Here is a 13,008-nt window from a genome sequence, read left to right as displayed (position 1 = left end):
TGCTAACCACTGAGCCACCGTGTGGCCCCCCTGCCACTGCAGATTTTCTTGCAGTGCTTTTTTTCTGCGGGTTGACCCATGGGGCATTAACACAAAACTAATGCTCCATATAGCAAAACACAGCAAAAAATGTTGCAGAAAAAAACACAGCGGAAGCACACTTTTTTTTTTTTTTCTTTTACATGGTTTTCAATGCGTTTTGGTTGAGTTTTTCACCTTGGATTTTACCTTAGGGGGCATTCACACAGAGTTTTGTGGCGCTGTTTTTGCCACGAAAATCATGTAAAGAAGCAGTGATGTAAAACAGAATACCATTGAGTTCAATGGGTTCTGTCTTACGCGCTCTACACATTGAACTCAATGGGAGGCTTTTTTTACACATTCATTTCAAAAGGTTCCATTTAACGCGTGTAACACATTGAAATCAATGGGTAAAAAAGCCTCCCATTGAGTTCAATGTGCAGCGCGTGTAAGACGGAACCCATTGAACTCAATGGGATTCTGTTTTTACAGCGCTGATACTTCACACGAGTTTTGTGGCAAAAACAGTGCCAAAAAACTCAGTGTGAATGCCCCCCTATACTGTACCTATAGGGAAAATACCAGGTGTAATTGACATGTTGTGATTTTCAAAAATGCGGGTGATTTGATAACATAGCTTTTTCAGCAGCAGATTTTTTTCTGCTATGTGTAGATGGGATTAGGGCTCATTCACACGGAGTAAACGGCAGCTTATTCTGAACGTAAAACACATTCAGAATCAGCGGCGTATAAAGTAGTTCCATTCATTTCTATGGGAGCCGGCATACGAGCGCCCCCCATAGAAATGAATGGGCTGCTTTTTTCACTACGAGCACTGCCATTAAAGTGAATGGAAAGTGCCCACGTGTACGGTTCGGCATGAGCAGAGCTAGCCGTACACGCCGGCACTTCCCATTCACTTCAATGGGACTGCTCGTAGTGAAAAAAGCAGCTCATTCATTTCTATGGGGAGCGCTCGTATGCCGGCTCCCATAGAAATGAATGGAACTGCTTTATACGCCGCTGATTCCGAACGTGTTTTACGTTCAGAATAAGCTGGTGTTTACTCCGTGTGAATGAGCCCTTAGCAAGAATTTTATTCACTTTTTAGGTAATGTAAAATGCAGTGTTTTTTGCTGTGGTTTTTACATAACGTGAGGCTTCAGCCTAAAGCAGATCTGTCACCTTATTATAGAGATAGGCCCGCTATACTACTAGTCCAAAAAGATACAAGAAAAATAGTGATGTGACTATAATCCCCTATATTTTATGATGCCCAGATATTCTGCAGCACCGTGAGGGCAGAGCAGGTGGGTGTTCCAATCGCCAACTAGTGACAGAAGGTAAGTACCTCCCCCATTTGCCCCATTTTATAATTTAGTTCCACCTCCTATACCCAAAACACCTCTCCAAAGGGAGGAGTATATGTTTATTTGAAAAATCAACTTTCAGTATGTAGCCACCCAACAGTCATTGCTCTTTTCCTTATACACTTCAAGGCCTTCCAGGGGATCAAATGATCCTCCTCCTACTGATGGTCTATCTGGGCCATCCGAAGACGGTTGCTCTGTGTGCTTATCTTCATGTAACCACTACTCCCAATACCTCCTAACAGCTAAGCCTAGACATTGGCATTTGGCTTAAAAAAAACATCCTGCTTCTCTTGATCCATTGATGTGCCCCATCTCAAAATCTCCAAACTGAGTAAAATGTCTTCAAATGCGTTGTAGAGGCATGGCTAGCAGCCAACTACTTCTCACCAAAAGGTACATTTTCAAGCCCTCTTTTGTCAAATCCCAGAGTCTATTCAGACCTGTCCAGTAATTACATGCATATCGGCATTATTAATATAACTGCATACCATATATATGTCTGGCTGCCACACCCCACTCCTATAAGCCCTGCCCATTTGTCTAAAATTTAGGAGACACAGAAAACACAAAAAGTCAATTATTTTGGTGAAAATGAGGCTTTGAAAAATTCTCCCAATGCCATGTGGATTGGATGTATGGTATGATCACCAAGATAAACCATCCATTGGTCCTATGGTCTGTTACAAAATAACTACAAGCGTTGTAAGAAGATTAGGGATATGGAGATCTTGTAGAAAAATCCACATAGCTGATGAACCTGAAAACCAGAAAATTTGCAAGTAGACTCCATTGCAGATTGTTAAGCTTCCATGTAACAATAAGATAATTTAATTACCTCTCATCCAGAACACAAAGGAGCCGAGCAATGAGATACTGAAGCGAGTGGAGATCGCTGTATGAATTATTTACTGCATACTTATACATTTTTAAATAGCAACTCAAAGAGGTTTGGGAAACTTTTTCAGGGTGGTCTGGCACTAAACAATAGAAGGTAGCGGTGGCAGGAAGAAGTGATATGTAGCAGCTAGACTCTCTTGTGATGTCAGACACTGAAGTGTTTGCTGTTCCATTATGTCTAATTAACACATAAGAGACAATCTGCAGTAAAAGGCATTTACTGAATTCACTCATTTTCAGAATAGCTAAGCTGGAAAAAAAAGACTTCACAAAAGGCATTTCAGTCAGTGGCATTAAGAATGTCAGTACAGCAATTATCTATACTGATTAGCCGAAAGCAGCCGTTCTTAGCCCAGTAATGGAAGCAAATGATAACAGAATTGACACTCCACTTCCAAAAGAAGGGGAAAAAACAGCACAACCTTTCCGGAAATAATAGAGCTGTCAACTCCGGTTTGTTAAAGGACAAAGTGGTCCAGACGTAAGGAAAAAATGACCACCGCATCATCGGCTCTTTAGATATACAATGACACTTGTGCATTTACTAACAGCCGTGCTTATGTAATATACACACAGAATAGGGGTCCACCTCAAATAAATAAAAGCTACCAGCTACCAAATGGGGGTACATAGACTGTCATGTTTCCTTATGCCTAGGGTATCTGTAATTTAACCACAAAAACCTCCATCCAAACCTAGTTGCAGATGATTGTGTGCAGTGTGCGGTCCGCAAAAAAGTAATCCGTGTTCCTTATTTTTCAGCTCGTGTGTCATCACTGCGTGTTCAGCATCAATGCTGCATGTCAGCAAAAACAGACAGTGTGTCATCACCCGATGCGGATTTTCTGTGAAAAGCCCTGTGGGAAAAACCCTCATGGGTTGCCGCCGCAGTTTTTCCCACAGCGCTTTTTTGCTGCGAGATGCTATGTGAGACATTAGCCTGAAGGAGTGTATTTAGTTGTCTATATATATCAAAAGTCTCAGACTACAGTCACTGATTAGATGCGACCTAATTGAGCAAAGCAAAAAAGCAGCCCAGCACCCCACTCTGAAAAAGAAACACTAAACCAAAAAGCAATCTTGTCTGTATATGCAATGCAGGGTCCTCCAATGGGTCCACTAAAAGCAAATCCTGAGACATATCTAAGTCCAATATCAATACTTCTCAGAAATCTTGAATCCTGAGCATCTCCAAAATATTTCATATATAGGCAAGTGTGTTAGTAGAATCTAAAATCAACTGGGGAGTGGGGATCAATGAGTACTGGCAAAGTTAAAGATAGGGTAGCTTGCAAAAGCAAAATCTCATTAGATAGTTCATCTCACCCTCTAGCCAATGTCTTCCTTCCTTAGACACATATTGTAATATTGTTACAATAAATTCACACAGTAATAGGAGCTGAGCTGCAGTAACACAGCACGGCCACTACACAGGGTATGGAGTAAACTGCTTAGACTGTGTTAGTTCTGGTTCTTGGTGTCAGACTCCCCCCTCCCCAATTCGATATTGAGAAGTCTGTGGTTACATCTCATTACTAGAAAATCCCTTTAAAAAACATAACCATCCTTAAGAAATGAATCAACACAGTATTTTAAACCTATTTACATTAAAAAAAAAAAAAAATGGCTTGGATGGATAAGTATCATAAGCCTAAGGCCCCAGGTTGCGGAAATGCAGCTTTTTTTGTTGCAGAGTTTGCTGCGTTTTTTTGAGCCAAAGCCAAAAATGGCTACAAACGAAATGGGAAATATATAGGAAGTTCTTATAGTTCTACCTTTTGCTCAACCCACTCCTGGCTTTGGCTCAAAAAACTGCAGCAAAATCTGCAAAAAAAAAAGCAGCATTTCTGCAACATGGAGCTTTAGCCTTAAGGAGTTTTCTCATGCAGTGAAGTTTGCAGGACCTTTCTCCCTCTAAACATTCAACCAGAGCGCAGTCAGGTGGTCTAAACATTCAATTCAGTAAATCTATCTTGATCTTTCACATTGAAGTGAATGGGAGCACCCAATGCCTTTAGTCCCACATTTGGCTGGGCTCAAGTTGAATGTGGAGAAGGAGAAAGGTCCCGGAGACCACGTCATGGAACAAGCTCCTTCAAGCTTTAGAATACATTTGCACTTGCATTTTATAGGGATGTTGAGAAACGCAAGACCCATTTTTTTTTTAAGCAGCTAGCACTAGTTCGTGAGCTTTGCCTAAAATTCTAACATTATCATTATGAAGAATTCAAATTTTCTATACAAATTAGTCTCTTAATCTCCAAACAGCTCATCTTTGCAAAAAAAGATACATCAAGAAAATGTGATACATTTACAGTATTTTTTATTTTTTTTTGCAGATACGACCTCCGAGGTAAATAAAGATGGTCAGGATATTTTACCAGGTACTCCTCAACCATCGGATAATGAGAAAAAGGATTTTCCTCCACCATGGAAATCTCCAGATACAAAACCTCTAGAACCTAAGTTCTTGGTCCCACCAGGTCTCGAATATCTGAGCAAGGTGAGACTTTGTTTCAAAATCTTTAAATACTATAGGTTTGGTTAAATGTTGCTATACTGTGCTAATATCTTGTAATACCAACCACATTACTTCCAAGGATAACCAATAAATGGAGTGGAATCTCTTCAATCTGTCCTAAATTCATTCATGTCTCTTTTATAAATACTGTATATTAAATATCATATGTGCATATGAAGATACCTGTCTCGAAGTAGGATCTCTCCCTGACTTCTCTGCATAAAATAAAAAGTACTTTTACAGCACTTTTAAATTGTTGACCCAAGACCCCCACGGATCAGCAGTAGTGCTCCCTGAGCTCCATTTCCTCTTTATATGCCACATTTACTGATTCAATGGCCTGTTCAAAGAATTGCCTGAGATGCAATATGAAGCTCAGCTACTGTACAAATGTAGAGCACTATGCTTGGTAAGTACTAAAGAGGGCACAGTACTCGCCCAAATAATGCAGTTGATCAGTCGGGGGCCTGAGTGTTGGACATCAATGAATACCTTATATACTCGAGTATAAGCCGAATTTTTTAGCACAGTTTTTGTGCTGAAAAAGTCCCCCTCGGCTTATACTCGAGTCAAGCTTTAAAAAAATAAAATAAAAGTTCTAAATCCCTCCTTTCCCTAGAATACATATAAAAGTAGAAAATTACTGTGAAGCACATACACATTAGGTATCCTTGTGTCTGAAAGTGCCCGGTTTACTGAATATAGGGTATCTGCAGTGCTCCTGTTCCATCAGGAAGGGGTTAATAGGAGCCAGGCTGAATTCCAAGTGGGGGAAAAAAAATCCCCAACCATCAAGCTCAGGGAAGGGGCAGATAGACAATCAAAACACCCCCTCCCTTTTCCCAGCAACTACTGCACCCAAAAACTCCGACCATTTTCATTTTTGAAATTTTCCAGTAGCTGCTGCATTCCCCCCCCCCCCAGGCTTATACTCGAGTCAATAAGTTTTCCCAGTTTTTTGTGGTAAAATTGGGGGCCTCTGCTTATATTCGGGTCGGCTTATTCTCAAGTATATAAAGTAAATCTCAGGAAGGCCCTTTTAATAAAATCCAAGTTTTTCTGAATCTTTTCCCACAAAACTAGGTATCCGTCTTCTCAGCGCCTCCTGCTCTATAACATGCTCCCTGCAGATTGCAAGATTGCACTACATTTTCCATGTGAGGGCGTGTTCACACCGGTCTCCGCTTTGCAGATTTCCATCTTCTGCCCGAGAAACTGGAAAGTCGGACATGCAGGACTTTGTGCCTGGTCAAAAAAAACAAAAAAAAACGGTTTCGGCGTGGAGAGGCAGAAGACTCTCAAGGGCAGTCACTTTGCAAACCCATTCAAGTGAATGGGTTTTAAAACTGACTGCCGGGTTTCCGTCTCCTGTCCAGTTTCTCAGGCAGAAGACGGAAACCCGCAAAGTGGAGACCGGGCGCTGGTGTGAACCAGCCTTTACAGGTTCTCTTCAATGATAGCAATCATCTAAAAACTTGTAAGCATTACGGGAATCTGACTCCTGCCTGCTTTATGTAGGAAATATTAATATAATTATTGGACAAACCAAAAACATATAATCATGTCACTCCCAGTGGCTTAAAGGGGTTGTCCAGGTTTTTAAAACTGATGGTCTATGCTAAAGAGATGTGGTCCTGAAATGTTTGCCATACGTTTTCATAAAGCATATAAATAGAGGTTATCTACATGAAACAACCCCTTTAAAGTTTAAAAAAAAAAAATTCATAGGAAGATATCGGACATTTTATATTGAGTCGAATAATATAAGCGACATTCATAAATGATGTACTATAATAATTGGTATATGTATTGTATGTAATAAATGCATTGCCTTCACAACTGACTTTGGATATTTTTTTAGATACAGCACATTATTATTCACCAAGAGGTGGAACTTTTGGGAGGTAAGTAGAGTAAATATTCTTTAGGCTGAGGCTCCACATTGCAGAATTGCAACATTAGAGATTATTCTATACAATATCAGATTAAACCTCGTAGAAATTAAAAACCATGATCCAAAAATGTTCAAAATTTCTGGAAATCCATTTATAGCGTAAGATACATAATGGCGACCTGTGTACGCAATTCATCCTCCTTCACATTCCTATTCATATACTGTTCTTTATAGTATTCAAAATGGATTCAAGCTTGGCACCCCAGAGAATGGTAAATTGACTTTAAATGAGAGCATTTTTGGATCACTGTGCATCTCCACATATCACAAAGAGTCAGCCCCATTTACTTAGGCATTTTTATGATATTTCACTCCTGCCATGATGCTAGTTGTATTTACAGAAATCTGCCACCAATTAGCCGGCAGACTTCTGGAAGGAATATGAAAGAGATAATGTACATGACGAGAGTGAGATTTAACAAAAGGGCATTTTGTCTTAGATTCAATTAAGACTTGTGTCTTAGTAGGAGACAAGTATTAAACAACATAGCGAAAGGACCCCACAGGAGAACAGGCCCAGCTTGTAACTGACTCCATGCAGATAATCATGCCTACGGCTATACAAACTTTGATGCCTTCAGTTTTTTTCCTTTGCAAAGGCTGAGATATTTAATGGTTCTCTTGCTGTAATAGCACAAAAAGCTCAACCAGGTATTGGGGAGGTTGGTAAAGAAAATACAAAAAAAAATTCAAGCTTGATCGATCACTGTGGGGTGCATATTATGTATTTAATATAATATTCACTGATGGATTCTCCATGATAGAAACTGAGAAAAATCCCCCCGGCTTTTTTAATGTTTCACTTAACTCTCACATTTGCTGTTTTTGGTTTTAGTTACTTTTAGAATTTTAAATATTGCTTAAGGAATTTTAATTACAAAGTGATAGAGGAACGGCATGTTCCAATGTGTAAGGGTTAAACAACTAAAGGTAGAAGGTTCAAGTGCGATAGATAGATAAATAAATATAGCAATATTTATTTATTGTGCTTGTATAGCGCCATCATATTCTGCAGTGCTTTACAGACATTGACAGTCACTGTCCCGTATAGGGCTCACAAACTACAGCCCCTATCAGTATGTCGTGTGGGAGGAAACTGGAGTACCCAGAGGAAACCCACGCAAACACGGGGAGAACATACAAACTCCTTGCAGATGTCATCCTTGGCAGGATTTGAACCCAGGACTCCAGTGCTGCAAGGCTGCAGTGCTAACTACTGAGCCACCGTGTTGCCCTCATGATACATGATAGATAGATTATACAGCTCAATAGTAATGTATTACATTCTAAAGTAAAAATGAATATACTGTATGGAAATACTGTACACCAAGTAGACGATTAAATAGAAATTCTAAATGTAAAAGTGTTAAGACATTTGGTGGTTTCATACTAAAGCCATGTACAGTAAATCTAGAGATGTGTTCAAACCCTACTTTTTTTTAATAAATATAATAATCTATATTGGTTATCTACCCCATTTGTCCAAGCTATCCTACAAGGAATTTTGTGCTGATTTTGACAAATAAAACTTATGTTTATTTTCTTTGACACGTTGGAGTAGAGTCAAGAATACTGTCTAAATTTAACTGGTGCAGATTAAACTGTACCAGATTTATCAAAATGTTTACTGTCCTCCAGTCCGCTTAAAAAAATGCAGAGAGAAAAGTAGGATTTTTCGGGCGGACCCCATTATAGTGTTTTTAAGTGGATTGAAATTCCATTTTTTTGGGTCTCCAAGTGGACCCAAAGATTGGAAACCCAAGCACAGGTGTGAACCTAGAGTCAGGCACACAACAGATTTTGTAATCTGAATGTCTTCAGATGTTCCAATTATTTTACAGCATGTCCTATTCAGATATCCGAACTGAAGCCAATGTAAAATGGCCGACACTCAGATGTCATCCAAAATAGAATTTTGACTATCATTAGGGTAAAAATTACTGTTATTTTTACAATCTTTTCTCAGATGTCATCCAAGTATCTTATGTTGAAAAAACATAGTGTTAGGGAATAGCAGATGATAATTCCCCAGAAGCTGCTGGTGAACCCTGGAGGGAGGGGCACAAGGGACAGTGAGCCCTAAACTGAAGCCCCCCACTTTCCCTTCCTATTGCCAGACCCTATCCTAGGTGATAGGCGACAACCACGAGGAAAAACCCTCCCTGAATACGTGAAACACAAAACGCAGACAAGACGCACAACAACAAAGGGAGGTCAGCTAGCCAGGGTTCGGTAACAAGAGAGCGATGCAGTGCCAAATCGGAGTCAAGAGAATAGTCAGTAGGAAGCCAGAGGTCAAGGATAAGAATACAAGTAAATAACAGCAAGCGATACCAGAAAGCAAGAGGCAATAACCGGCACCAGTGTGACTGTGAGCCAAGACTAAATAGGGGAGGAAGAACCCGCCCTGAACCTGATAGGAAGAAAAGCTGTCAATCACAGGCAAGACAGATTAACCACTTAATGAACAGAGGTAACCTTGGCAGAAGACGGGTGTGGTGCAAATCCAATTAAGGACAGAGCCGTGTTCACACAGTGCAACTAAAAACCTTAAGCAAATTGTCAAACTGCACACGCCTCCGGCGCCGCAGCCTGCGAGCAGAGGGTGGCGCAGAGGCCCGAACAGGCAGAGATGTTACACATAGACACTTAGATTGCCAAGTCAGTCATGTGCATGAAGCCTTTTGCTATTTATTATCTGTGTAGTATAACTTTACTCCAATTATTACTTGGTTGAGGTTACAACAAACAGTATGCCAAAATTTGGGCACACAGTGTCACAATTTAAGATGTGCCCACTGTCCCCTTTTTATACAAGTCATGAAGGTGTCTAAATACTCGCTAAATGCGTTGCAAGGCAGGTTAGTTTTTTTGGTGCAAATTATGGCAGAAAAACATCTTAGAAGTGATTAAAAACCCTCTTTAAAGCTCCATTTTCATAAAAATCTTTATATTATTCTTATGCAAATTAGCTGAAGTGTGTGCCTTCATGTCTTCTTTGTTTTTGCTGTTGTAGCATTTCTTGGAACTGAGAAGAGCAACAAGTATGAAATAAAAGATAACTTTGGACAAAGAATTTATTTTGCAAGAGAGGAAAACGTCTACCTCAATAAAAACTTGTGCGGACCGTTGCGGCCTTTCACCATGCACATTGCTAATAACACTGGCCGGGAAGTAATCACAGTTATTAGGCCCTTGAGGTGCATTACTTGCTGCTTTCCCTGCTACTTGCAGGAGGTTAGTGACTTTGTGTTGATCACTTGTTATTATTACTGCTTTTTTGTGATGAGATGCACAAGTTCTCTGTTAAACCTTTCTAAATGTTGTAGCCTGGATACAAATAGTTTCAATATATATTCCATGCAAAGAGAATTCTTATATAATTCTGAAGGAAATTGTGAAATTTGTTCATAAACTTTCATCTTACCATGTTAGACTTAAAGCATGCAATAAGGGAACACATGTACTAAGGAAACCACATTGTATGGGATAATAAATCAGACTTTGTCCAGCACTATAGCAACATCCAGGTATAGATTATGCATGTAAACTGAAATATATGTAAATTATTGGCAAGCTCCAACCTATAGGCACAATTTTTTGGTGCATCGTGCAGGTACTGTCAGTGATGTACAAACTCCATCCTTTGACAACATAAACAGTATATATAAATCACTAGAACTGTTGTTTCGGTAAAGACATTTCTGGGCCATACAATGATCCTCATTCTCTTATGAATGTTTACTAGGGTATATTCTAGTAAGCATCTGGGCATTTAAATGGACAAATACATTCTTAATAGAGATAGCGAGTAGTGAAATATTCGAGATTTGATATTCATTTCGAGTAGAGCCTCAATATTCGACTAATCTATCGAATATCGAATCCCATTACAGTCTATGGGAAAAAATGTTCGTTTCAGGGGAAACCACTATTTGACTAAAGGAGAGTCACCAAGTCCATGAGTAGCAGGAATAGAGTGTTTAGGAGGAGCGCTGTGCAGTTAAAGCGCACAGACCTCATAGACTATAATGGGTCCGTGTTGGTAGTCGAGAGAGCTGGCAGCTTTCGGTTATGCGGGAGCTGACTTTTTCTCATAGGAATGCATTGATCAGTGTTGATTGGCTAAATACTATACGGTGTACAGCATTCGGCCAATCAACTCTGGTTCTGCCAGTGGAGGCGGAGTCTAAGAGCAGTCCACAGCAGTCTCCATTGTGGTCCGATCTTAGACTCCGCCTCGTCACAGACGAGCCTCGGCAGAACCAGCGTTGATTGGCCGAATGCTGTACACTGTATAGCATTCGGCCAATCAACGCTGGTCAATGCATTCCTATGAGAAAAAGTCAGCTCCTGCATAACCGAAAGCTGCCAGCTCTCCCAACTATCAAAGAAGAGCCTGCTGCAGAACCAGCATTGATTGGTCGAATGCTATACACTGTATAGCTGGTTCTGAATTGAATCTTTACTGCGAATAGCGAGTAGTATTCGAACGAGTATGAGTATTTAGAATACCATAGTATTCTATCGATATACCTTCTCGATTGAATACTACTCGCTCATCTCTAATTCTTAACAAAAATAATATAAATTGTAAAGGTACAAGACAAAAGTTTAATAAAAATATACAAAATATACAAAAAATATACAAAAATATATATAAAAAATATATGATATAATAAATAAATGGTAGAAAATAAATATAAAGTATTATAGTGAATATTAGAGAGACAGAGACATATATCAAACTCCAAATTTTTTTGTTTTTACACCCTTGAAAGTAAAAACAGATATAGGCATATACCCCAAAATGATAGAAAATCACAAAAATCAAAGCATCAATCGGCAATGAAGATGCAAAGATAGGATATGCAATATATCAGTTTAAAGAGACAAAAGAAAAATATGTTCTTGCAGGGTTAAAGGTGATTAATAAAACTAAGAACTTAAAGTGGTAAAAAAAAATTCTAATAGCATTTAGTACATTTATGTATAATGTATTATATAATAAACAACAAAGCTCAGGATTTATCCATTCATTCTGTACTGTAAAAGTATGTAAAGATTCTGACTTTTTTTCCTATAATGACCCTATTTGTTCTGTTCATACATAGCAGCAGGCACAGCAGGACATGATTCAGACTGTCAGAGCAACATACTTCTATGTGACCAGCTTTGTCACCTGCCAGTCGCAGAAGTACTGATGGCTGCTGATGTACTGTCAGCACGTTTATACTTAAAATAATGAATAGGTCAGTCAAGGTAGATAAACCGGGGGTGTAGTCAAGGGTTTTATTATTCACTTGTGTATTTTAATGCTCCTGCTAATTCTGTATCATCAGTTATGATCCCTATATTGCTATCCTATGTAAGGGTAAGTTCACACAGGTTTTTTGTTCAGGGTTTTGAGGCCGTATTCTCCTCAAAACCCTGACTAAAAAGACAGCTATTGAAATCATTGAAAAAAGAAGCAAGATGTTTGTTCTTCAGGCTGTTTCGCCTCGCGATTTGGCCTTAAGACACTCCCTCCTCGGCTCCTCCTGACTAGGCCCATTCATTGGGCCTAATCTGGAGCGGGGTGCGTGGCTGGGTGCCAATGCAGTGCACTGGCTTTCAGTCGCGGCGACCCGTCTTTGGATTGGAACCTGGCGCTGGGTTCACACCAGCATTCGGCAGTCCCTCCTGACCATGGCTCCCGACATGTTTTTAACTTTAGTCGCCCTGTCTCGGTAACGCTGGTCTGCAGAGGTCCTGATGGTGGGCCCCTAGAAACAATTCCACTGGTGGGCCCTAGACACCCCAGTCCGACACTGTATAGCTTATATGAAAATAACAGCTTAGTGGATGGGGGTTTGTACATAACAAATATGTTTGCTGTAGATCTGTTCACATAAAAATGGATAAAGATTAGGAACTTTTTAAGATGCCAAAATGTGGATTATACACAACACTGAACAAGTAAATCCTTCATAGTATTGGTTCTGTGACAAGAAGCACCATGTGAATTCCAGCTAGTGATTTCTATTAATGACATCTTCATGCTATTTTGCATTAAACAGTGATCATCTGAAAAAATTGCATGAATGTTTAATATTTACACCAAAAACAACATCTAAGAATACATCAGCACATATACTGTAGATGAATGTAAAATAATACCGACTGCCAGATTGGAGTCGGGAAGGAATTTTTTCCCCTGAAATGGGGCAATTGGCATGAGCTTCATGGGGTTTTTTTTGCCT

General features: G+C 39.6%; 1 protein-coding gene across 1 annotated transcript in view; it reads left to right on the top strand.

Annotated features, from left to right (window-relative positions):
- LOC142196913 (phospholipid scramblase family member 5-like) overlaps positions 1 to 13,008 on the top strand; it is a 39,965-nt gene that overhangs the window by 11,790 nt on the left and 15,167 nt on the right. Inside the window, exons 2-4 of the mRNA XM_075266893.1 lie at positions 4,631 to 4,794; positions 6,674 to 6,716; positions 9,783 to 10,003. Of these exons, the coding sequence (XP_075122994.1) occupies positions 4,631 to 4,794; positions 6,674 to 6,716; positions 9,783 to 10,003 (428 nt within the window). The remainder of the gene's footprint in view (positions 1 to 4,630; positions 4,795 to 6,673; positions 6,717 to 9,782; positions 10,004 to 13,008) is intronic.

This window comes from Leptodactylus fuscus, chromosome 3 (assembly GCF_031893055.1).
Source record: "Leptodactylus fuscus isolate aLepFus1 chromosome 3, aLepFus1.hap2, whole genome shotgun sequence".
Taxonomy (NCBI): domain Eukaryota; kingdom Metazoa; phylum Chordata; class Amphibia; order Anura; family Leptodactylidae; genus Leptodactylus; species Leptodactylus fuscus.
The sequence above is the reverse complement of the archived record's forward strand: the minus strand, read 5'-3'. Positions and strand labels throughout refer to the sequence as shown.